The 27018-nt window shown below is 44.9% G+C and overlaps 1 protein-coding gene and 1 pseudogene across 2 annotated transcripts in view; one reads left to right on the top strand and one right to left on the bottom strand.

Moving 5' to 3' along the window:
• scn4aa (sodium channel, voltage-gated, type IV, alpha, a) overlaps positions 1-27018 on the bottom strand; it is a 45724-nt gene that overhangs the window by 18307 nt on the left and 399 nt on the right. The window contains exons 2-28 of one of the 2 annotated variants that reach the window (XM_034569889.1): positions 22688-22991; positions 22299-22417; positions 22107-22196; positions 21902-22030; positions 21589-21680; positions 21163-21459; positions 21014-21077; positions 20771-20912; positions 20447-20644; positions 20126-20296; positions 19911-20040; positions 19147-19385; positions 18885-19058; positions 18427-18783; positions 15460-15939; positions 15214-15248; positions 14883-15022; positions 14611-14765; positions 14318-14491; positions 14088-14210; positions 13033-13314; positions 12893-12946; positions 12126-12263; positions 11911-12015; positions 11412-11682; positions 9960-11247; positions 5144-5148 (exon numbers count right to left, since the gene is read on the bottom strand). In XM_034569889.1, coding sequence (XP_034425780.1) covers positions 5144-5148; positions 9960-11247; positions 11412-11682; positions 11911-12015; positions 12126-12263; positions 12893-12946; positions 13033-13314; positions 14088-14210; positions 14318-14491; positions 14611-14765; positions 14883-15022; positions 15214-15248; positions 15460-15939; positions 18427-18783; positions 18885-19058; positions 19147-19385; positions 19911-20040; positions 20126-20296; positions 20447-20644; positions 20771-20912; positions 21014-21077; positions 21163-21459; positions 21589-21680; positions 21902-22030; positions 22107-22196; positions 22299-22417; positions 22688-22942 — 5707 coding nt within the window. In that variant the 5' untranslated portion in view covers positions 22943-22991. Of the gene's footprint in view, positions 1-5143; positions 5149-9746; positions 9766-9816; positions 11248-11411; positions 11683-11910; positions 12016-12125; positions 12264-12892; positions 12947-13032; positions 13315-14087; positions 14211-14317; positions 14492-14610; positions 14766-14882; positions 15023-15213; positions 15249-15459; positions 15940-18426; positions 18784-18884; positions 19059-19146; positions 19386-19910; positions 20041-20125; positions 20297-20446; positions 20645-20770; positions 20913-21013; positions 21078-21162; positions 21460-21588; positions 21681-21901; positions 22031-22106; positions 22197-22298; positions 22418-22687; positions 22992-27018 lie in introns of those variants that run through there. The other variant, XR_004612096.1, reaches the window with a different exon arrangement.
• Positions 1419-3907, top strand: LOC117752525 (annotated as a pseudogene).

Below are 27018 nucleotides of genomic sequence, written 5' to 3'. Positions count from 1 at the left end.
TAGTGTGCCCTCGAAGGATTTTATGAAGATATAAATGGACCTTGACAGAGAACAGGTTCCCCGCCCCTGATATAAAGCAGAGATATGAAAATTGAACTTTTTCAGGATGGTTTCCGTCATTTTACCTAATTTACAAAGCAACTACACTGGATCGGGACTAAACTAAAGAGCAAGTGAGTAAAACAACACGTTAGATGCATTTGAAAGATGGTTCCTGTCCTGTTCGGTAGTTCTTATCACACTGGTGTTTGATCAAGCACACTTTATTTCTGGTAAGTTTTGAACGTGGAGAGGCAGCATCGACAGCAGTGGTAATTTAGGAGGTTCCCCTGAACGCAGCAGTTTGAAGGGTGTTGATGTTGCTGACACGTGAGAACTTCATGTTCTTCTGAAATGTTCCACAGACAAGTCACAGCTTCAAACTGGGCCCATTGCCCCCAGTGCAACAAACCAGTAATCATTCTATGACTGATAATTACAAGAGTTTGTTTTATTGTTGTTGTTTTTTTGTCAGAAAATAACTGGCTGCACAAAGATCGGTAGAAATAGGAATAAAAAAACATAAACAGTTATTTATGCTGGATGATTCATTATTTTTTTATTGGTTATGACGTGTGTGTCCTCGTGTTCACAAGATAGTTATTTTTCACTTCACCATCAATACCATGAACGTGTGATCAGAACTTGTTAGTGAAACTGTTTGCGGTTCGTCAGCTCACTCCCAGGGGGCTTCAGCTCCGTCAGCCTGGGCGTACACCGACCGTTCCTCATACAGGCCTCCGTCACACCTCCCGATCGCCAAACCCTGAGAGACACACACATCTTTACATGACAGCAGCTACATGCGTCTTGTTCTTTTCGCTGAAAGACCGAAAGAATAAAAATGTCCCTGTCTATGATGAATATATAGATGTTCCAACAAACCTCATAGATGTGATCAGTCTCAGGCTCCTCATATATGAGTTCCGTCTTTTCTGACTGTTTATAAATACAGAAAGGAGAAATGAACTAGAGTTTGCACTTTTCTACCTAATATATCTATCATATCTATCATATCCATCATATTCTCTATTTATCGTATCATATCTATCACATTGTAGCTATGGTTTCTATCTTGTGGCTACTATCGTATCGTATCTATTGTATTCATTGTATCTATCATATTGTAGCGTATTGTATCATGTTATCAGGCTGCGTTCATCCACCCTGACACGGACACAGGAGCGAAGGCCGTCAGCCTGTCGGCTCATGACGTTGATGAAGTCCTCCAAGGTCCCGGTGCAGGTTTTCCCACAGCTCGTGTTAGGAAAATGAAATAGGTGAGTTCTGCTATAAATGAGGCTCTGCAGATCTGCTCCAACACAAACACCAGGAGACACCTGAGTTTACTAAGTCAACCTCTACCTGCTCTTTTAAAAATGCTCCACAGGATCTTCTTAGTTTGCCTCGGCCTGAGCGTCGCAGGCTCGGCGCTGAGCTGCAGATGGATGGATCAAAAGTTCAAACAGCTCAGTGAGAACTCTTTGGATCTACTAGAGATGATGGTGAGAGACTTGTTTGCATCAGGTTTAAAGTCTTTGGAATAACTGAAGTGAATGAAATGACAACATGACGTGTGTGTGTGATGCAGGCTCATACTCCACCAACTCCACTGAGGATGTTGAAGTGTCCTTCCTGAGGATCTGTACAGTCAGAAGTCCAAAGCATCAGTGAGTAAAATACAAACCACATGATTTTTATATATTTGTTATATCTCTTCTTTTTATCTCCAGTTTTTAAAACAGCTGTCAAATGTACGTCTATATGATTTCTCCTCGTCCTTCATCTTCTTCCTCCTCCTCTTCCAGGATGAGGATAAACTTGCGCTCACGGTGCAGGTTCTGGAGGAGGTGGTGTTGCTGTTTGAGGAGGACCACCGCGCTGCATCATGGGACGAGAGAAGATTGGATGACTTCCTCAACGTCATGAGCCGACAGGCTGACGGCCTTCGCTCCTGTGTAAGTGTCAGGGTGGATGAACGCAGCCTCACTCGTTCCCTCACATTTAAAACTGACTGATCTGTCGCTCTGAGTGCTGTTGACTGAGGCGTCTCCATGGTGACAGTGTAATTTCATAAAACTAAAACAAAGCTGTATTTTAAAGTATTGTTCAAACCTTTTATTTATTTAGATTGTGAGCCACATTCACAAGAAGAAGAACAAGAAGCTGTTCATGTATTTCAAGAGACTGTCACGTCATCTGCTACATAGACTGGTGAGTCTTCCTTCCTACCTACCTACCTACCTACCTTCCTACCTACCTACCTAACTTCCTACCTACCTACCTACCTACCTACCTACCTACCTACCTACCTACCTTCCTACCTACCTACCCACCTACCTACCTACCTACCTTCCTACCTACCTACCTAACTTCCTACCTACCCACCTACCTACCTACCTACCTTCCTACCTACCTACCCACCTACCTACCTACCTACCTACCTACCTACCTTCCTACCTACCTACCTACCTACCTACCTACCTTCCTACCTACCTACCCACCCACCCACCCACCCACCCACCCACCTACCTTCCTACCTACCTACCTACCTACCTACCTACCTACCCACCCACCCACCCACCTACCTTCCTTCCTTCCTACCTTCCCTACCTACCTACCTACCTACCTACCTTCCTTCCTTCCTTCCTACCTACCTACCCACCCACCCACCCACCCACCCACCCACCCACCCTCCTTCCTTCCTTCCTACCTACCTACCTACCTACCTACCTACCTTCCTTCCTTCCTTCCTACCTACCTACCTACCTACCTACCTTCCTTCCTTCCTTCCTACCTACCTACCTACCTACCTACCTACCTACCTACCTACCTTCCTACCTACCTACCTTCCTACCTACCTACCCACCTACCTACCTACCTACCTACCTACCTACTTACCTACCTACCTACCTACCTACCTACCTTCCTACCTACCTTCCTACCTACCTACCTACCTACCTACCTACCTACCTACCTACATTACCTTCCTACCTACCTACCTACCTTCCTACCTACCTACCTACCTACACTACACTACTACCTACTACCTACCTTCCTACCTACCTACCTACTTCCTACCCTACCTACCTACCTACCTACCTTCCTACCCACCTACCTACCTACCTACCTACCTACCTACCTACCTACCTTCCTACCTACCTACCTACCTACTACCTACCTTCCTACCTACCTACCCACCCCCCACCCACCTACCTACCTTCCTACCTACCTACTACCTACCTACCTACCTACCTACCTACCTCCTACCCACCCACCCACCACCTACCTTCCTTCCTTCCTTCCTTCCTACCTACCTCCTACCTACCTACCTACCTTCCTTCCTTCCTTCCTTCCTACCTACCTACCCCCACCCCCACCCACCCACTACCTACCTACCTTCCTTCCTTCCTTCCTACCTACCTACCTACCTACCTACCTACCTTCCTTCCTTCCTTCCTACCTACCTACCTACCTACCTACCTACCTACCTACCTACCTACCTACCTACCTACCTTCCTACCTACCTACCTTCCTACCTACCTACCCACCTACCTACCTACCTACCTACCTACCTACCTTCCTTCCTTCCTTCCTACCTACCTACCTACCTACCTACTTACTTACTTACTTACTTACTTACCTACCTACCTACCTTCCTTCCTTCCTACCTACCTACCTACTTACTTACTTACTTACTTACCTACCTACCTACCTACCTACCTACCGACCTACCTACCTTCTAATAATAATATTCTTGTGTGTGTAGGACTACACTGCTGAATCCTGGGAGCTGATCAGGAAGCAAATTGAAAGTCATCTAATGAGATCAGACCTGCTGCTTTCATCTCTACTCACCAGAGACTAGAATCTGTCCATCAGATTATTTATCTATTTATTTATTTATTATTGACTATTTATTAGTTCATTAATTGAACGTGCTAATTTATTTTTTGTAAATTGCAATATATACATTTCATACATGTCATATCCAATAAAAACAATAAATCGTCCAGCAAACAAAAAAGTTTACATGTTTATTTATTTGCTTGAATATCCACTGATAGTTTATTTTTATATTGCATTGTTTATCTTACTCATGTTTTTTGGGGGTTGGTGGATTTTCTTCACAATGAGTAGATTGTTAAAACCCGTTAAAACTATAAAAGAGAACAATAATTCAAAAAACAACAGTTGTTACCAGCGAAATGCTAATTTGTTTATTACTTTTGAACCTGTTACTGAAAACAAAAGACAAACAGACGATCACGATAAGATCAAAGGGACAAGAACAGTTTCTCGTTCAGGCTTCGACACAAAAACATATCGGTGACATTTTCGTGGGGATTTCTGTCGTGAGTTTGTTCTTACATCCTCTGCAGGTACAACATTGAACGATGGCAGAAGAGACATCATGAAATAATACACAACTCAATTTATGTAAAAAAAAAACAGCAACCTCCCCCAATCAGTGCCGCTCCATTCTCTTCAGCTGTTCCCGACATATTGCATTCACAATAAAACGAGGTGACCTTTGACCTTTTGGCCACCAAATTCTAATCAGTCCGTTCTCGAGTTCAACTGAACATCTGCACCAAATTTAAAGAAATTCCCTCAAGGCGTTCTTGAGATATCGTGTTCACAAGATAGTTATTTTTCACTTCACCATCAATAACCATGAATGTGTGATCAGAACTTGTTGTGAAACTGTTTGCGGTTCGTCAGCTCACTCCCAGGGGGCTTCAGCATCGTCAGCCTGGGCGTACACCGACAGTTCCTCATACAGGCCTCCGTCACACCTCTCGATCGCCAAACCCTGAGAGACACACACATCTTTACATGACAGCAGCTACATGCGTCTTGTTCTTTCGCTGATAACAATATCATACTTGCGAGGGGCTCAGGGCTGTTTTATACACATGTTGTCATGCTCCAAAAGTTGTGAAAGGTTTGTTCTTTTGTTTGTGCTTCAGCTTAAAAAGTTCCATATGAATAAAATGTAGGAGGGAAAAAGAATGTCCCTGTCTCTGATGAATATATAGATGTTCAACAAACCTCATAGATGTGATCAGTCTCAGGCTCCTCATATATGATTTCCGTCTTTTCTGACTGTTTAAAAACACAGAAAGGAGAAATGAACCACAGTTTGCACTTATCTACTTAATATATCTATCATATCCATCATATTCTCTATTTATCGTATCACATCCATCATATTGTAGCTATTTTTTCTATCTTGTGGTCACTATATACTATATCTACATATCTATAGAATAATCCACACGATAATTAAACAAAACAAGCTATCCAGATGTGTTGAAACAATAAGTCAATCAAAAGAAAACCATCCGAGAACCACTTGGACATTTGAGTAATGACTGAAGTTATTCATCAGTTCAAAATGTCCTGGGTCCCCTGTGTCCGTCCTCTGAAATACAACAGACACATGTGTGTTATATTGACACAGTGAACCAGTCGTGCACTGAACACGGCAAGTTGTGTCTCACCACTATTCTTCCTTGCAGCAGGATAGCAGCGACAGCCGCAGCCAGCAGGAGGCCCTGGATGAAGATGAGAGCGTCCTTCAGCATGGTCCTCTGCTTTGCCTTGGAAAGGTCTGTGGCCTCTGGGAGAAGAAAGAAGGCTTGTTTTTGAAAAGTGTTTCCTGTGAGTCTGTATGAGACATAAGTTCTCCCGGCTACTTACTAAGGACTATAAGTTGAGTTCCGGGCCCCCACGTGTCGTTGATCTTGCAGAAGTACACTGCGCTGTCCTCTACGTGCACATTTGTGATGTTGAGAAAGAAGTTTAGGGTGTGATCCTGGTGTTTAAATCCAATCCTTTCTCCCTCTACCTTGACTCTGTCTTTAGGATCCTCATCGTACGCATGGGCCTTGAACCAACCCACGGTGGCTGGCAGATTTGGTCTTAAGATACAGAAAATGCCCACGTTGCGGTTGGTTTGTACACCGTAGAACCGGGGAATCTGGGTAACGCTCAGAGCCTCTGAGCAAAACAGAAGAGGATTGCAGTTACTGTAAAATCTGTTTAGATGAAGAGAACATGCAGGTGCAGTGTTTTCACTGATTGCATAAATATGATGATGAGTTTGACATCACTTTTAATGCTTATGTAGAAAGATCACCAGATTTCTACTTAAACACAGATTCACTCAAAAACCATGAGAACCATGTAGAGCGCAAACCTCCACCAACCAGTGCGCCAAAAACTTTAAGTGGATTAATCAATTGATTAATCCACTTAAAGTGGTCAACTGTTTTGTTAAGTGTTTATCAAAATTAAAAAGACGTCAATCTTTGAGGTTACAGCTTCTTGAGTGTGAGTCTGATTTAAGTGCAAATAATCGATTGTTGCAAATGAAATCTGAATTTACAAAGAAGAAAATCAATTTATCAAAATGACAATAATATAACATTTTGGTGCGGCTCCACAATCGTTTTCCACTTTCTTTAACATTCACATTTCGTAGAGTTCTCAGAATAATTCGTACATCTTGATGAAACAAAATCAGGCATGTTTAGGGGACTTATATTCATTTGGTGCGGAGCCACACAAAAGGAATGTGCTCTGCGTGTGGTACTGCTGTTTTTAAAGTCTGCTGCATTTAAACTCTTGTTGGACTCTTATCTCTTCTCCATGTTTTTCTCTCTAAAACAATCTGTAAGTTTGACATAAAGTGAAGAAAATCAACATGACAATAATATTATTCAGTCTTTCTCTCGGAAGACGACTTCCTCTTTTCCCCCAGATGTCCAGGAAGTGATGGTTTTGTGCACTCAAAAATAACATGCAAAGCGTGTGTGTGTGTGCAAGTGTAGCGGTGGTTTAACAGAAATAAGAAATTACAGAAACTGCAAAGCCTCATGAAATGTTGTGGATTATTACACTGCTGTAATAACATCCACAGGTTCAGTAATGTTAATATTTCTTATCAAGACTTTAACTGTTATTGGCATCATTTTAAAATTACATTTCAAGAGTCCACATTTACCTGAGAGACCGATCAGAGCGAGCGCACAGCATCCAGCCAGCAGCCAGCCCATGATGACATGCAAGAAGAAAAATTATTTCAAACAACGACGTCCACGCGTGACGAGGTCCCTCTGCAGTCATGAAGAGAACAAGCGTGTGCAGGCTGTTATCAGGCTGGCGTCAGGCAAATGAGGGGAAGAGCTCGGCAGCACTGAACCGAGAAAAGAACAGAGAACAACCCACAACTTCAGAAACATGTCGAGTTCCAGTCACATACATTTGTTCCAGTTTTACTGACGATGTGAAGCAAAGTATTAAACCATGTTTCCTTTTGTCTCTCTCTCTATTCAGGAGCATCTTTCAGCTTGAGAGCAGGACCTTTTGATTTCATGTTCAGATTTTGTGATGCTTTCACTCGAAACCCTGCGCTTGCACTCAGGTAGCTGCTGCTTGTGCTTGGATTTGCTCTGCTCGTGCTCAAATTGTGCACGTGCTCTGAGAAGTTTTGTCGCTTGCACTCAGGTAGCTGCTGCTTGTGCTCAAACTGTACGCTCGCTTGCACTCAGACCTCCTGCGCTCCAGCCTCAGCTCCTCTCCTCCTCGCGCCCATGCTGCTTGTGTGCATGTGTGAAACTTGTGTTGTTTTCTTAATTGCTGTCGTGTTTGTGATTTCTTGGTTTAGTTTTTCCCATGCCCAAACTTCATGTCTGCAGTGCAGCGTGTTCATGGTACGGCCACCAGGGGCGTCAGTGCACCGGTGTAGCTCCACAGAAGACACAGGTCAATATAAGCTCTTACATTTCCCTACGAGAACTTTATTCTAACAACATTGTTACAACTTTTTACAATAACAAAATGATATAAATAAACAATACAGAGGAACAGGGTGTATATACAGGCAACACTGACTGTGGGTGGAGCAGTAATGACTTCCCCTCCATTAGAAATGTAAACAAAAGGAGGACACCACCTTGTGAATATGACTGTGCCATCAGGGAAGATGGCGGCTAAGTGGCGGTGCAACGTGTCAAACTGAAACAGGATTGACGCAGTCACCGCACAGACGTCCCGACAGGAATAACCGCCATGCTGCGCCCGCAGGATAAGACAAAGAGAGACCCCTCACAGAGGACACGTTCGATTTTTCTTTCTTCCTCCAGGGTTTGATGTTAAAACAGTGATGAACACACGGATGAGAGAAGAGGCCGTCTTCTACAGTCCAGTGTAAAAAAAAAAAAAAGAAAAAACTAGAAAAAGTGCTTATGTTATTTATGTTCAGAGTAAGACATTTTAAAATTCAGTTAAGACTTACGAAACAGCAAGTGAAGCAACCTTTCTACGTGAGGACAGGATGACTAGATCCACAGTTCATACATAAATAGTTGTCGTTATATCTACAGAAACTTTTTCACTCCTGTGGGGCTGCGCTTGAGAAATTCAATTAAGATCGAGCCAAAAGACAGAGTCCACACTCGGCATAACCTGAGGCAAAACTTCCATTTAAAACGTACAGCAATTTACCAAAGGACTTATATGTCGTCGCTAGAATTATTCTTGTTTAATAGACAATAACGGAGGTTAGTGGTTGTGTCCTGCAGTCAAACTTCACAGAGGGTTCTTTACTCTTTCTTTCAATCAATATCCGAGGGGACAGTCACAGAAAAAACTAAACAGTTTCATAAGACATGCATATATCAGTGATGAAATCATCTTAGGAAACAGGAAGGTCTCTCAGTCTCACATAGTCAACTGCTCTAACTTGACCTGGAAGGGGTATAAATAGTGCAATACAAACTGGGCCTTCTGAGCGAGCCAGTCGGGGGACACGTGTTAAGAGCATTAGCCGGCTCGTATTAATGTTAACAGTGATTATTCAGAAATCAGGGTTTCTGATCTGATCCAGATGTGCTCAATGTTGACGCAGGAAGAAATCATTACGTTTTGGTTGCAGATCCATATCAGGGGGCGGACACAGGATTGTTTTTTCTTTAACTTTCCACATTTTCGTTGTTTTGTCAGAGAATAATTCATGGATCTTGATTTAAAAAAAATTTGTGTTTGCAATTTGGTTCAGATCCAAATAAAGATGTGGTTCTAGTAAATTCTGACGTGTTTTCATAAGGGGAGTGTTGGGCAGAGGTACGAGCTACTGAGTGACTTCTGGTTAATATATTTCACATCTGCAAACAACTGATTCCACCTCAGAGAATCATTGATTAGCATGTCGAGCCGTCACGCTGATGAGATTCCACATTAAAGTGTCTTAGAGTAAGCAGGAATACATTTTGCAACAATTCAAATAAATTAACTCTTTTAGCCAAGAAAATGGGACAATGTCAACGTGGCTCTCATGAATAAGTAGTTTCAAAAAGGTCGCTCTGTAGAAAAGGACAGTGGTGGAATCAGGAGGATCCCAAGAGGAGAGAAATGATTGAGGTTCCTTTAAAGTGTCCAAAAGTGTTTATGACGTGAAGCACAAAATCCTTTGTGATGTTCATGTGATGTTCAAGTTGCTCTTTGGTCAGGAACTGGAGCGCATGGTTGGTTTGTTTATGAATATATAACAACGTTTTTTGATTTCTGATAATGATTATAAAGAAAAACGAAGTGTTGCAATTCTCCTGCCGGTGTTCAGTTAAATCCTCAGGCACAAATATTGATATGAAGTTATTTACCGACCTCCCAAATTTAGAAATAATGTACATTATTATTTTTTAGAGAAAAACCATGAACCCCAGTTTTACTTTCAACCCCAAAAGACAAATTGAAGAATTGTTTGTTGAGTTAAACGGTGAAAAACCAAGTTAAAAACATTCCGTGGCTCCGTGTCAACGCTTCGTCTAACGTGGAAAATTTGCATCATTATAGGGACTTAACGAACAGCTGGTAAAATAAAAAAAGACGACAGTGCTTGTTATACGATGGACTCTCTCAGGTTTGCGTCTACAGGGAAGAGCTGTCGGTCGGGGGCAGAATGTAATAAAACCTCATTAGTAATTTCGACAGGTACGACCATGACGTGTGGCTCAGGGGGTTCGGGGCCACCCTGGGCCCCTGTGTGCTGTGGCACTGTCTCAGGAGTGAGAGGCTCTTGGTTTGCCAGAGTTTCCAGAGCAGCCTGCTCCATCTCCTCCGCCAGCTCTGCGTTGCTCCCATAGAGCACCCCCAGCTTCCGTGCAAGCAGCCCCTCCCTTTCTGGCGGATCACCACTTCCATCCTTTTTACCCGACCTCTTAGAGCGGTGCATGAAAGCGGCGTGGCGGATGCAGCGTTTTAGCAGGTGGGTGCGGTAAGCCCTCTGAATGACCACAGCCGCCATCTGCTCTTCTTTGTGGCGCATCGTTGTGGTAATCGGTGCAAACGAGTCTGATGTGGGGTTGTTCAGGATGAATTTCGCCTCTATGCTCTCCTTCATTGCCGCCATCTCCACCGTGTCTCCCAGGACAATCTTTGTGACGGCCAGCAAGACATCCAGGCAGTGGATCCTGTCCCCGATGACCAGCGGCATGTCCATCTCAATCAGGCGAAGCAGGTTGGGCTTGGCCACCCTCAGCGGCTCCTGCAAGGTGTCACAAAAATCGGAGAGCCTGCTGTACTCAATGAACTGAGTCCCGTCTAAGTCGAACTTCTCCCACGTCTCGTTGAACATTTCAAAGTCGTCCTCGCAGAGCGCGTCACCGCTCTCCTCCTGCGCCACGTTGAAGTTCTCCAAGATGATGGCGATGTACATGTTGACCACCACCAAGAAGGAGACGATGATGTAGCTGCAGAAGAAAATCATGGCCATGCCCGGGTTGCCACAGTTACCCTTTACGTCGGTTCCCGGGTTCTCAAAGTTTGGATCACAGTCTGGAAAGTTGCTGTTCAGCATCGGGAGCAAAAGCCCGTCCCAGCCCGCCGACGTCGTGATCTCAAACAGGCAGATGATGCTACCGCCAAACGTCTCAAAGTTAAAAATGTCATCGATCCCAGCCCCCTTCTTGACATAGGCAAAGTTTGACATGCCAAATATGGAGAAGATGAACATGATGAGGAAGAGTAGGAGACCAATATTGAAGAGGGCAGGAAGTGACATCATCAGAGCAAAGAGAAGCGTCCGGATGCCCTTGGCTCCTTTAATAAGACGCAGAATCCTGCCTATTCTGGCCAGTCGGATCACTCTGAACAGAGTGGGCGACACAAAGTACTTCTCAATGATGTCAGAGAGCATCGTGCCTGAAACAAAACCAGACAGACGACAATCAGAGAAAACACGTAAGGAGTCTAGGATATATGCATTTCTTACTTTCTTGAATAACTGACCAAAAATATTGAACTTTTTCACGATATTCAAATTTTCTGTATTTCAAAACTGTGCTCCTAACGCACGAGGTACCCACCAGCTATTGACAAGATGACCACAACAAAATCAAACACGTTCCACCCGTTGGTGAAGAAGTACTGCCGCAGGGCGAAGAGCTTCAACAGACACTCCCCGGTGAAGACGACGATGAACGACACGTTCAATTTAAAGAGGAAATCCTCCTTCTCCGGGCTCTGGTTGTCCGTCTCCACCATCATGCTCACCATGTTGAGGCAGATGAGCACCATGATGAAGATGTCAAAGAACTGCTGACTGATGAAGTCAAACACCACGCCCTGGATTAGGTTCTGCAGGTTCAGAGGGAGAGCAGGGTGAGGCCGTGGGAAACACAAACCCGCTGGGGGTCATTTGGCCTGTGGGTCAGCACAGGGGTCGTGGATGACATCATGCTGCCATGCATACCGATTTGTTTTCAACATCAAACAATGCAGATGGTAATTTGTACCTTTATTAAACTACGTGACACAAATCAATAATCACTGACTGACATCATCAGTTGTGAATGAGTGACGTACTGTCGGACGTGGAATTGGCTTCTGTGGCTTCTTTGAACCGAGCTTCTTCATGGCTTCGTAGTATTTCTTCTGTTCCTCAGTCATAAATATGTCTTTATCTCCAAAGTGCAGACACAACATAAGAATATTAATTCAGTGACAAGTCTCGTGTGCCTTCAAATGAAAAAACATCACTTCTACGTTCGACTGATTCTTATTAAAAGTGTGACACTTATCTTTTTCTTTTGTTGGTTGAAATTGTCAATAATGACGCCGATGAAGAGATTGAGTGTGAAGAAGGCGCCGAAGATGATGAAGATGACAAAGTAGATGTACATGTAGAGGTTGATCTCATAAGACGGTTGCTCTTCCACCTAGAAGGAACAAAACATTTTAAATCATTTAAAACATTATAAGAAGAAGCTGTTTTTTCTCTGGTACTCGTTTTATATAAGTAGATCAAGCATAAAAGACGACTGAGAGACAGAGCGGGGAGAAACTGAAATGTGATACAGGTCAGGAAGGTCACTTGTTGGTCCAGAGTCACTTTACTATCACCATCTGTCACATACAGTATATATTACATATATATGTAATTAAGTTAAAGAGCAGGATGGCGTTAAAAAAGGGGAAGGGGAAATATATACTGGATGGAAAAGCAGCTTTCATTTCACAAATATGTTATATACAATATCATATAATATTAATACATACGGTCCTTTTGAAAATAGGGACTTGGAAAAAGTTATAGTTCCAAATCATAAATACATAGAATAAATCTTTGTTTTCAAATATTGAAAAAAATAAGAATATATAAAACGATTCCAGATCTGAGGCAAATGAGAGACTGATATTTAGAAAATTGTGAAAATCAGGGATAGATTGTCTAATAATAAATATGACATCATATTGTAACACTTGGTTATCACAAAAACAAAGTTGTGATAAAATAACCCAAACGAAAATCCCCATCCCAATCGAGTTAGCTGCCGTAAATAATCACCTCTCTTGAGTCCACAGCAGCGTACATGATGTCCATCCAACCTTTGAACGTTGCCTGCAAACGCAAAGAACAGCATCTAAATTTTATTTTTCCATCATAAACATCACCATAAGCTTCACAACTCAACAGCGCCACCCCACCACTTGAAGCAGCGACAGGTAGCCTTGCCCCACGTTGTCGTAGTTGACTTTGACGTTGACCCAGCGCGCCTCCTGCGTGGCTTCCTCCATGGCCATGCAGTCGCTCCTGTTGTTGACCTCGGTGAGCGGGAAAAGCTCCTCTGTGGTGGTGTTGATGCAGCGGTAGAACTTGCCGGCGAACAGGTTTACTCCCATGATGCTGAAGATGAGCCAGAAGATCAAACACACCAGAAGCACGTTGAAGATGGAGGGAATCGCCCCAACGAGAGCGTTCACCACCACCTGCCCGACAGAGAGGACTTTGTTAGAACTGACATATATACACAACTACTTCCTGATGTCTGGTGATTGGACGACTGAACAACAAACTTGGTGTGAGTCACTGGCGTATCAGTCAGAGCCGATACTCTTACCTGAGTCAGCTCTGTGAACGCAGCCGTGGTGTAAGCATGTGTTCAACAAACATAACAAGGAGAAGCTGGTCATATTCATACAAAAACACATTTGACTCTCTAAATCAAGTAGTCAATTTACACGTGGCATTAAATGTTTACTCCTCATTTACTAAAACACTTTGGTCAGAGTAGAGGAAAATCGTAGACAAACATGTCGTTGCATTATTTGATCGATCTCTTCTTCACGCTATTCACGAGTGTCTTGAATAACGTCCATACTTGAGGACTGCTTTGTGTTTTTACCAGCCAATGGTTGCTAGCTGCCTAGATGCTACATTGCTACTTGGGAGCAGGAGCAAATAATCACATATTTCTGTCTACAACGTCATTTAAAATGGATTAACAACACATTTGCTTTTATATTTGTGTTCCACGTGGTCACAATGCGTCCCCGACCACCTGCTGAGCTGGTTCGGCTAATTGGATCACAATCCGTCCTCAAAGCATCTCGAGTGAATTTACACCTGAACCCTCACGCGGTCGAGCTCTCTCCGATTGCAACCCAATCGCCCAGAATGCATTTTAAAGGCAGGTGTAAATGGGGTAAATGTTAGCCATGCACATTACTCAAACGTTGGGCATTCCTGACGGATAACTCACCCTCATCCCTTCAAATCTGGACAATGCTCGGAGGGGCCTCAGCGCCCTGAGGGTTCTGAGGGATTTGATTGGCCCAAGGTCAGAGTAGCCCATCCAGTTGGCAACTAAACTAATCAGGGAAATCTGGGGCAGAATCAAAACATTTCCTATTCAAGTGTTACCAACAACGTTATCTGGCGTAAACCGTGTCTGTATGCATGTGCTGTGGAAAAGAAGACGTCAAAACTTACATCTACAATGAAAAAGTCTAACCAGCACCAGGCGTTGGTGAAGTAGGTCTTGAAGCCGTATGCCACCCATTTAAGGAGCATCTCGATGACAAAGACGTAGGTGAAAACTTTGTCAGCATACTCCAGAATAATTTTGATGGTTCGGCGTCTTTCTATGTATATGTCTTCAAAGGCCTGCCAAAAGAGGACATTCAATACCTCGACACACGTCCTGACGGTAAAACAGTATCTTCAGACGCTATTATAAAACAGTCTGTGCTTCTAAATTTGTTGCAGTGATGACAGCCACTAACCAGAGCCCCGCTGCTGAGCAGGATCATGAAGATGATGAAGGTTTCAAACCAGTCGTGCTCCACAATAGTGAAGCAAGCCCTGCGGAGGTTCCACCACTTCTTGCCTCTACCTTGGGTGATGTCCACAGTCAGACATGGCCAGCGACTCACACATTCTGGGGAGGGAGGGAAGGTTTAGCATCGATCCAGAAAGTCTTAGATTTCAGGAGCATGAACACTGGTGCAATGAAAACAAGCCTAGTTGTCCGAGTTGGTTTACAGGGCGTCCATACCGTCAGTGAAGCAGGCCTCTGGTTCCACTGGTTCCGGCTCTTCCTCTTCCACCTCTTCTGGTTCAGGCTCCGGTGGTTGGTAGTCCACTGTGCTGCATATCGAAGAATCCCCGTCACACAAAGCACCCATCAGCTGGACAAGAATCACAAAGGCAGTTGATTAACAAAGGTGAAACTAATTCACGATTCTCCCCGCGGCCCATTGTTAATTTGAGCAGAACCCATTTACATCAATCATCTTCACATACATCAACCTGTCGCACTGGATAGATATTTTAAACGGTGTTAAGTGTTGTGTTTGTTGATAAGTTCGTCTGCAGAGTTACTCACTTTTCTTGGCATGTTACATTCATCTTCTGAGTTTTCCTGGAATAGACCAAAATGGGCACGTTACAAACCACCGGTGCAACAAAGACACAGGTCAGTTTGTCATTAGGAGAAATATAGTGACATGGTAGTAACCGTAAGACAGCAAGCAAAGTGGTAGATAGATAGATAGATAGATAGATAGATAGATAGATAGATAGATAGATAGATAGATAGAGGCAGACATACAGAAACATAGATGTTTTCTTACTGTGTTCTGGTTGCTCTCTTCATCTAACATCTCTAAGTCAATAGCGTCATCAGCATCGTCGTCGTCGTCATCGTCTTCGTCATCCTCCTCGCCCAGGTTTTCAAAGTCCGACTCTCCCTGGGCGATTGGCACATTGAGACTGAGCTCTCCGTCCACAGGAAGTCCAGAAGGCCGGCCTTCAACCAGACAATTAGATATCCCGTCTGCCATTTTGAAATCCTGACAGGTGTCTAAGTGGTTCATTTCGATTCCTTCCGTTTTTGGCTCCGAGCCATCCGTCGGACCCTCCTCGGGCCCCCTGGGTTTTCTGTCGAGATTCTGCTGAACGATTCGCACGACGAACGCCTTGAACCAGTCGATGCCTCGCGTGATCCTGCCGATGGCAATCTGGAGGTTGTTCATCTCCCCGTCCTCGTCTCCCGCTGAGAGGTTGTCCCCGCTGAACGAGCTGAGGAGCAAGGCCAGGAAGAGGTTCAGCACCTGAGGACAGAACCGCAAGGAGTGAGGAGGGTCACGAAATAACACACAATAAAGTACATCTGATTTTCTTCTTGTTTATGCAGAAATCAGTGAATGAGAACATGGCTTTCATTACTATTTGTCCCAGATTAAGAGGGTGTGAACACATGATAGTGTCATATTATCCCCACATTTGTCGTCGCTGGGTCGAAGTGTGCCGACAAAGCTGAACTAAACACAGAAGTGCGGACCCGCTCATTGGTGCTGTGATGAAGCATCACTAAATATTTTGTTGTCTGCCTCGAGTTGCAGACGCAGCTATCTTTAGTTTCTTAAACCTGTTGGTCAGTTTCTCGGTTCCTATTTCCCAGGTTTAGCGGGAGATCATGGTTACAAAGGCCGATCTCTTTCATTGCAGAGCTCGGGGCCGTGAATCAGTAAAGAGGGCTGAGGGGAAAAAGGATGAGCTGAGGAACACACGAGGCCGCCAGTGGAGGTAAAAAGCTTTTCAGCATTCACGGTGAACAAGATATTGCTGCCACTTGGCCAGAAATATCACTCCGGAGATTGCCCCCCGTTTTAAATTCCGTTTCCTTCCGAGCAGTTCGAGCGAAGCCTGAAGGTGTGAAGAGCTTGAACTTAATCGGACATTTTGAGAAATACGCATTCGTTTTCTTTCCAAGAGAGAAGTGCAAAGGAAACTCTCATAAATTCCAACTAAATCTTAAACTACAGCCCATTTCACTTTGTTGCAGTTTACAGTCTGGTGATGTGTAATCAGTGTAACTAGTTTTGGAAAGGGCCAGGTCAGCAGTTTCCCCGGCCCTCAGTCTTTATGCTAAGCTAAGAGACTGCTGGCTGTAGCTTCATATTTAACAGACTAATATGACACAGTGGTGTCGACCAAACAGGGGAAAAAGTAAAAATGATTAAGCTAAATGTTAATTTAAAGCTTGTTTGAGGAAGAACTCCTCATTTATACTCCTTCATAATCATCTCAACTATAATTTAATTAAAAAAATTATTATTTCAAGGAACAGGAAGTGATCTGATGAGATTATGAGCTCAAGAGAAAAAAACATAATCAGCACAAAATGCTCCTCATGTCCCTACACATGCAAGTCGAATCTCCTCTGCTCCATATGCTGTGGCGCTGATAGCCCGACGCGATCACCTCTTCATCAATTACGGCTCAATCTGCGATCAAATGACTTCTCCCTTAACACCCCAGCCCCACTGCCACCTGAGCTCTGCTCGCTCAGCTGTCTGTGTTTGTTCCCCCGGCGGCAGCATGCTTACTTGAGCCGGATCTTAGCACATACTCAAGGTCAAAACCACTGTTTGATGGCTCGAGTCATTTGATTTAAATAGAACCCCCCCCCCCCTCCTCTTCCATGAAGTGTGTAAGTGAATTATCTGGCTTCATGTCAGTGTGCATTTACTGTATGCGGGAGATGTGCCAGTGAATTACGAGTGGAGGGTTGGGGGGGGGGGTTGAGTGTGAGACACAGAAAAGCCATGACGATATTGACACTATGCAGTCGGCTGAATACCTTTGTCAGCACTTGACAATGAGCCATTTCCGTTTCATTTCTATGAATACCCTTAGAGGAAATGGTTTTGGCTCCAGTTGTAAAATGCGATGCCGAAATGATGTGCGAGAGCTGATCATCCTTGATCCGCGAGGCCAAGACAAAATGTCAGGGACTGTGGAAAGTATTTTTCCTGCACCAGACACTCTTCTTCGCTGAGCATCACAAACTCTGCTGCCCCTACTTTGTACAGATTAACTCTGTTCACAGCTGAACTAGGTCACCGGTTCTAGTAGATGTTGGTGCCCCACAACAACAAAAACACATGTAACACCAAGCATGTTGCTATGCCCTGTCCCCCAGCTGTGTCTGCCTGTCCTTGGCATCCCTCTGCTGACTGGTAAGCAATAGACTGGTGAGACATGCAGACCCCCACACTCTCCTGGCATTATAGTAAGATCACTGTAAGATTTAGAAAGATTTTAGAAAACAGTTTGTCAGCTTTACAGCTTCACAGTAGCAGCAGCTGGACCACATGTCAGTAGTGAGGTGGCACAATGTGTGTGAGCGCTTTGTGAGCAGATATGATATGATATGGATATGAACGCTGCCATTTTGCGCATTTGGAGCCAGAGTCTGCACAGTAGCGATCGGGGGATGGAGTCGTGGTGGCAAGGTTCCATCGAATACAAGCTGTGGACCAATCAGGAGTCAGTCTCAGCTGTCATACAGGACCCCATTTGTTTTATATAATCAAATAACTAATTCAAATGAAACTGATGAAAGGAAACAAATGAAAACGACAGAAAACATATATTTGAGACAAATTTGGTTTGACGCGTGCTTTGACTTTTTAGTTTGGTCCATCTCCCGTCCATTAACATGGAAGGGGCGGTGTCCTTTTGAGGACCTGTCATGTCGTCCATCTTTATATACTTTCCATGGTGTGTAGAAACTGAATAACCGTTGCACCTACCACAAGATTTCCGATGACCATGACCAGCATGAAGACGACCAAACACATCCCAGCTCCTGCCACCTCCATGCAGTCCCACATGGTCTCGATCCACTCCCCGCACAGGATGCGGAACACGATGAGAAACGAGTGGAAGAAGTCGTGCATGTGCCAGCGTGGCAGCTCGCAATCTAAGGAGATCTTGCACACGCAGTCCTTGTAGCTCTTCCCAAACAGCTGCATGCCCACCACGGCGAAGATGAAGACAATGATGGCCAGCACCAAAGTCAGGTTCCCTAAGGCGCCCACTGAGTTTCCGATGATCTTGATCAGCATGTTGAGCGTTGGCCAGGATTTGGCCAGTTTGAAGACACGCAGCTATCTCCAACACAGGACACACACACACAGAGACAGTGAATAACAGGAAGTAATCTCACGGTGGTGAATGGATGCAGATGACACGAGTCAGTGTTTCTCACCAGACGGAAAGACCGGAGGACAGAGAGCCCCTGGACATTCGCCAGCCCCAACTCCACGAGACTGAGCGTGACAATGATGCTGTCGAAGATGTTCCAGCCAACTTGAAAGTAATAGTAAGGATCCATTGCAACGAGCTTGAATACCATCTCCGCTGTAAAGATCCCTGTGAAAACCTGAAGACAAAAAAAAAAAACGTTGGTTCCAATTCTACGGTAAAAAAGGAAAGTTGCTAGGTGATGTTTCAAAGCTGCAGATATTCACCAGATTCCCCACTAAGAGCATGTACTCAAACTCCGGAGTCATGGGGGAGTGCTCCATGGCCATGAAGAGGGTGTTGAGCACGATGCAGATGGTGATGGTCAAGTCGACGAAAGGGTCCATCACCACGAAGTACATCCAGTTTTTAAAGACCACCCAGGACGGGGAGCAGTCCCACTTCAGGAACTTGTCGGCAAACCTGTACCAGCCGGGTGGGCATGGCCTCTGGGCATCCTCCAACTCTAGACAAGGACAGGGAAGACAAAGAATGATGCAGTCTATCGGCGGTTTCATGGGTTATCTTTAAGTGATAATGGGGGACACAGCTCACAGAATGCAACGCCGAGGGATATTAAAATTCCTCGCTGTGCCAGGTCAGAGTTGAGCTGAAATAGCCCGAGCTTAACACCGCGAGGGTGCGACACTGGACGCTGACAGGGATTTCTACAGCATACAATGTGATTAGCCTGACCGGACAATGCTACTGTATTAGCCTCGGATGAATGAGTGTATAATATTAACAACTGCTCGATAATCTATGCCATTTGCGCTCGCGTTACAGAATCGCTGCTGCGAACCTGCAGCTAAGCCTCGTGTATTTCTTCATTCCCTGAAGGCACTTGGCACCTCTAAACATATTCACCCTGCTGCGTTGAACACAAACAGTAACCCTGAAATAGGCATCACGGTGTTGTGTCATCTACTTGTGTTAGTATAAGCAAATATATTCATAAGTGAGTGCCGGTGCATTTTTAATTACACGGTACCTTCCATAGCAGCTGCAGTGAGCACGGTCATAGCACTCGCTGTCCTCTGCGTCAGGCCTGGTCCGTCCAGATGGATCATGCTGTGCACAGAGCCCAGTGACCTTTCCTCGAGTTCATAATCTGCAGCAGACTGTGAAGTGAAGTGATAATGAAAATAAATTGAATTTAGTTTTGTTGCAAGCTCCCCCGTAGAAATCTCCCCAACCCTGACTAACCTTAACCATGGTGGGCGCTCTGATGAGTATGTTGGGAATGACTCTCCCATTGCAATCCTTGACAATGTCGTCACGTTCAAGACTCAGTTCATCGTCCCCCAACTGAGACGACGTGTGATGACTCAGCGACTTCTTACTGGTTAAAGTGGCTCGGCTCCCAAGATTCAGAGGCTGTCGGGTCAAAGGTTCGGTTTAAAAAAAAAAATTTTAATCGTTTTATAACACTTAATAGGTTTTTATCAGAAATCTGTGCTAAGGAACAAAACAAAAAGCCCTTAATTCTTGCTGTCACATAACAGCATTATTACGTGTGTCAGTTACCTGGTCTTGATTCCTGAGTTGCTCTAGTAGCCGCTGGAACTCCTCCTCTTTCTCTATGGCCTCTCGCTGGGTTGCCTGATTCTGCTCGTCGTAAGCCATGGCTACCACGGCCAGGATGAGGTTGATGAGATAGAAGGACCCCAGGAAGATAATCACCACAAAGAACAGCATGTATGTCTTACCAGCTGCCCGCAGGATCTGTGTTTGAAGCAAAACAGAAGCTGCGAGAACTAAGGACAAGTTTCTTTTTAAGATTTTTTAATTTGAAATTTAAAATAAAGTTTCTAAAGTGGTCTGTTTGCAACAAATGAAAGAAGTGCCAACCAGCTGGAAAAGGTTCTCCCAGTAGTCCTGGGTCATGAGTCTGAAGAGGGCGAGGAAGGCCCAGCCAAACGAGTCAAAGCTGGTGTAGCCATAGTTGGGGTTCCTCCCGGCCTTCATGCAGGTGAATTTTTCGGGGCACATTCTGCCAACAGGGAAGAAGAGTCAGCGAGCTTTGCCCCAAATCTGACACCAACAGCTCTGAAAGACGACCGGACCAGACCGACCATTGAGGAGGTTACATACCCAGCATCAGAGCTGTTCCCACAGAGTAGAGCATCGAGGCTTCCTTCCACAAAGTAGTGATTATCTACAAGGAAACAAGAAAACCAGCAATGAGATCGACTCCAGTGTGGACGCAACCTTAAACCTTATATAAGAGACACGATACTTACCGGAGTTTTGAATATATTCCATGAAATCAAAGGTGCTGTTGGAATACGTCGTCTGATTCACGCCCATGGTGCCGTCGTGGGACACCGTGTCGCCGAACGTTGCCGTGGTGTTGAAAAATTCGAATGAAGTTTCATTTGAAGTTTCGATCGGCCACAGCACACATTTGTGTCGCAGATTTCCCATGAAGAGCTGGAGGCCGATGAGGGCGAAAACCGCCAGAGCAAACACCGTCAGAATCATGACGTCCACCATTTTCTTCACCGACTGGATCAGAGCGGCCACGATGGTTTTCAAACCTGACAAATTACAGATCGTATGAATGTACGCGGCAGTACAGTTACACTACTACTCATCTGGGATCATGACATACTCAGTGACACAAACACAAAAATTTGCAACAAATTCAAATGAAATATTAAAAATACCAGGAATCACAGTAATTGTTTTAAGGGCTCGAAGAACACGAAACGTCCTGAGGGCTGACACGTTGCCAAGGTCAACGAACTCAGTGACGTATCTGTGGGATCAAATAAAACAGTTCATGGGACCCACAGCCAGAAGAGACCCAGCACACAGACACACACACAGATACAAATACACAACTTTTTTGAATTACCACTTCTGTTTGTATTAAAAAAGTGTGGATTTTATGTCATGCTTGTACGTCATGATAATAACATCGGAGCACTTTTGTCTGTTCCTAGACGTGACCTCGTACTTGTGTCCTCAGATACTTACGCCATGCTGATCACCATGAAATCCAGCCAATTCCACGGATCTCGAAGGAATGTAAAAGACCCCACACAGAAACCTCTGGACAACACTTTGACTGTTGCCTCGACGGTGTAAATACCAGTGAAAACATACCTGGAAAGAAACGATGCGGCATGAGAATGAGGGAAAGGAGGATTAAATATAATACAGGAATTACTCGAGTACTCACTCCACGGTTTTACTCCATGCTGGTGGGTTGCTCATCGTCATGAATACACAATTCGACAGAATCGTAATCATGATGAACATGCTAAATAATTTAATTTCAGGATTAAGGAAAAATATTTGACATTACGTGCATGAGCAGACTTTTTTTTTTTTTTTTTACACAGACTCGGGCAACAACAGCCTCAAAGGATATGAATGTATAAGAATTTTGATGCTTCCTCTCCTAAGCAAACTAAAGGGGCTCAGAATGTAGCAAGCCGGCTCAGCGTTGAACCTGAAGATTGTGTTTCCTCTGGTGATCACAACGAATGTCTGGAAAACACAAAGATGATCAGAGTGAGTGTGAGGAGTCCCAGAATAAGAGTCGTATAAATAAACAGTGACGACAATCCTGAAGTAAGTACTCTGAACGCTGAACTGAGACACATGCGTTCCTGACGTGAAACAGTATACAATGCGTGAGGGATACTGAATGCAGTTGAAACAGCAGAAATAGAAAATGTAACACATCCTGTGGTAATTTAATGTTATGTGAGGACATGCGAGTCTAAGTAAATACTAAGTGAACCCAGATGATCTGACGTTCTGTCCTTTGTAGAAGGGGTCCAGGTCCTCCAGAGGTGTGTTGAGCATCTCAGATGGAGGGTCTCCGTAGATCATGGGCAGGCTCTTCCCCGCCTCCAGGTCGGCGTTCGGGGCTTCTGTCGTTTCGTCCTCATGGCCCTCTACTTCTGCAGCCTTTTTTCTTTCCTCCTTGACCCTCTCGATCTCCGCCAGTGATTCCTGGCTGAAGGGGCGGAACGCATCGGCGCCTCGGGGAGGGAGCACGGGCGCCATCTTCGCATCGCGAAGGGATACCGCCTCACCAGGGTCTCCCTAGAAGAAGCTGGAGGGAGGACAGTCAGTAAACAGAGGACATATAATGTGTTAGCAGACCACAGCAGTGAAACGCAGACAGAGTTCACCATGACGGAAATATGACCCGACCCATTTTTCTGGCAGAAATGGACAACAGTTATTCGCAATCTTTCTTTGTCTAACGTGATGATACTACTTTTATCGTACCGCATTCCCTGATTTTGCCTAAATCTAATTTGATCATTGTAATGGGCGGTCGTGCTTACATTTCAGTCACTTATTTCCTAAAATGACAGAAACCATGTGAAGATTCTCAGTCATCCATGTTCAGAGGTTGTACGAGTGTTCGTTGGCAGCTGCACCTGCTTGTGTTTCTCGCAGACGTTTCAGATCTTCTTCACTTACTAATGACACCTTTCAGTTATTCAACCTTTGTGGGAACAGATAGGAACACAGGTACAGACCCACAGCCACACATTCGGATCAGGGGGTGGGTCGTGTTTTAATAATCACATTTGGGGAACTCATATGGAGTTTGAGGACTGTTTATTGCCCAGTCCCAGCATGTCCCAAGTGTTGGTGATGATCATAGTTGCTGTGATCCGTATCCAAACCCCCTCACCCCTTACCCTCTGGTTCCTGCCCTCCACCCTGTGCCCCACATCTCTGAGCAGACACCACGGTAACAAAAAATGAAGAGACGGCACTCAGGACGAGGGCCTGGACTTTCCCACCGTTCTAAAGAGACCACGGCATTGCTGGTGTACATCAGATTACTTATTAGCTTAGCAGACACTCCACGTCTGGTCCAAGTGGCGTTTGCTTACATGCTTTGATGTGTTTAGCAACCAGTCAACATCACTTGGTTTCGTCAGGAGCAGCTGAGGTTAGACCGCTGCTGTCACGCAGAAAAATAATGCAGTAAAGTAGTTTGTACATAGGACGGATTCTCCTATATAAAGAAAACGATGTGTATTTACCACATAGCAAAAGTATTAATATGTATTTTTGCATGATTTTAAGTTTTATGCTTTTAAAAGTTTGAGAACAAAAAGGAAACAAAAACAGCACAAACACAGATCAATGAAAAGTAAATCATCAGTTGAATTAATCAGAGAATTAATCACCAAAACACACACACACACACACAGACACACACAGACACACACAGAGACACCCTGGTAACAGCACATGAGAAGAGGAGCTGCTGAGTTCAGTCATGTAAAGACACGGAGGCCGACTGAGCTATCAGCACGACGGGATCGACAGTGACACCGCGCTCAAACTTCCTAACCAGAAGAGAAAATCGTGCGTCCACACACATACGAGGGCGACGCACACGCTCGCACAGATACGATGGCTGCCCAGCTGCTCCAGGCAATCAGGACGGAGCGTCGTGTTACAGGAGCCCGATGACTCCGCTCATTCCTTCCTGGCTGAGCCTTTGCTCTGCGCCTCTCATCCCTCCGATAAACAGGACAGCCTGCCAACTTATCTCACCGAGCCGACTCCTTCCCTCCACCACCACCACCTCCTCCTGCTGCTTCACAGGAGGCCCCAAACACACCGGGCCTCCGCCTCTGTGGCCTTACCGGCACTTTACAACCACCCCTGCCATACGACACTGGAGCCTCTAAATCCCTCTTTCACACAACACAGTCTTTTCTCATTCCATCTCACACACACATCACTCATCGAATCTGCTCAAACACTCACCGGACACCAGCTCTCTGTCAGGTCAGCGTTTCCTTTTTTTTTTTTATTACCAATGTCAACCTCGGTGTCATTCAATCACAAGACATCCTGCGCAGCGCTGCACCCTCCAGCACAAACCTCAACCTCCCCCCCCATCATCCCAGTTCAAGACAATCTGAGAGCCGCGAGGCCTCAACGCCTTCGCCCCCTGAGCCAACCTTAAAAAACACCTACGTCCTGAGAGTGGATGTGTTTCTCTGTGGCGTACGGGGAACATTTCCTGATTACGTTAAATCACACTGTAACTGCTGAAGCCATCACCAAAAAGTCAGTAAGACAGACACACGTCCGTCTACAAACCAATCAGAGTCAAGTATGGGTAGACGCAGACTTCTTGCTCGGTTCAGACTTTCAGGTGAGAGAACTTCCTAAAAGAATCGTTCGGAGATTAGAACGATGTGGTTCGGTATCATGTCCTCTAAGATCGGAGACACAACCGGTGAAACTGCATCTGAATGATCGAGATGTGTTTCCACCTGTCGCGGATGTCAGGTATAAAGTAACACAGAATGAATCTACTCTTAAGTTAAGTGCCTTTTCCAGTAGATCTATTTCATCACTTCCCACCAAAGGTTTGATCTTCAGAGGCTCGTTCGATCGCATCGAGGACAGGTGGCAAACTGGGGAAGAGGGGGGGGGGGGGATGTTAGATTTCAGAGGCCTTCCCCGACAGTAACATATATATCATCTTGCATGTCAGTGGAGGCCATGTGACCTGTGACATTCTGGCTGAGGATATGGACGGGGTAATGTAGACACCTCTTGGTTACAGAAGCCGGCCTCGGAATGCGAATGCCAATATTCACCTCCGGAAACTAACCCAACTAGCTTCAGGTTTTTTTGTCACAAGGGCAACATGAGTTCACGCGGCAGGAAGGAGAGGCCGCGCCGTCTTCTCGTAAACAGCGGAGAAGTTGAGTTCTCTACATTTTCAGGGTCTTGAGTTCCAAAAGGATTCAAGTCTTAAAACATCTTAAACTGAAGTCGTACTTGGTCAAATTGGCGTTTATAATCAATTCGTACGTGTTGGTTTAAGTTCGGTCCCCCCGAAGATGCCGGGGGTTCAAATACAAGTCCTGCGGCAAACACGGCCGACGTGTCAGACGGCGGCTTGACGGCCTGTCAGTCATTATTCCACCGTCACCTGACCCCGGAATGTGGTCAGGTTGTAAAAGACAGATCCACAGAACAAACAAGGGGTTTTATCTACAAGTCCTTTGACATTTACCATGCTCCTGTCCCCCCCCGCCCACCCCCCGCCCCCCCTCCGCCCCCGTTTTCTCACGGGGTCGAATCGCAATGCTGTGGTTCACTCTCTCCCTGCTTGCTTCAACACCCTGTCACCCGCCAGTTAACCTTGTAGTTCAAACCCTATAGGGAGCCACATTAAAACAGACCTCTCCACCTGCTGCTGCTGCCCCCCCCCCCCCCCCGGGCCATTGTATGTCGTCACCAGAAGCGTTTTACACTCTGAACATCACAGCTCAGTCAAACTTTGTCTCTTAATTGAACAACTATCAGACGTATGCACAGTTGCACAATATCTCTACATGCACAATGTTGAGACATATAATCCCACTACCTATAAATCCAGACTTTTATTTAAGGATGCAGCGAAACAGTGCGAAGGTTTCATATCAACCAGGATCATAGGAGCCTTGGGGGGGGTTAATCAACAGTTGTATGGTCTTGAAACTGACTGCTTAAGTAACTTGAGCTGTTTTGGAGTAAACCATAAATGTAAGATCAACTTTGTGGCGTCACCAAGAATAGTGAGATCTTAGATAGATTGTGTTGCGGCTTTCTAAACAGATTTTTCCTCCGTCTTAAACGGACCCGTCTGGCCTTTGCACTCGCGGCACAGACATCGGAGTTGATTACACGAGGAAGTGACGTGGAGAATGTTTCATGCAGCTTGTGACGGGTCAGCGGGAGCTATCATCGTATTCATACCAACGATCAAGTCCATAAAAAACACAGACACCCGTCAAGGATCTGCTCGCTCATGTTCCACTCATCTATTTAAAAAAAAAAACACATCTGTTCCCATGAGTAAAAAAATATGTCAAACGCTGTTAAATGTACATTTTGAGGAGAAAATGATGAACTTATCTTCAACCTTATTTCACCTTTGAATACTGTGGAAAATACTCAGGCCCAGCCAAGCAGTCACATGGGTTCAGTTGGTGAAAGAAACTCAAAACCGACACCTTCTGCGTCCAAGAACATGTGATGCGAGACACACAAACACACTCCACAGACGCGTCTTATTCCACATCGTGCACATTGAAAGCGACATA

The sequence above is a fragment of the Hippoglossus hippoglossus genome, chromosome 19 (genome assembly GCF_009819705.1).
Source record: "Hippoglossus hippoglossus isolate fHipHip1 chromosome 19, fHipHip1.pri, whole genome shotgun sequence".
NCBI lineage: Eukaryota > Metazoa > Chordata > Actinopteri > Pleuronectiformes > Pleuronectidae > Hippoglossus > Hippoglossus hippoglossus.
Note: the sequence above shows the minus strand (reverse complement) of the source record. Positions and strands in the feature narration are given on the sequence as shown.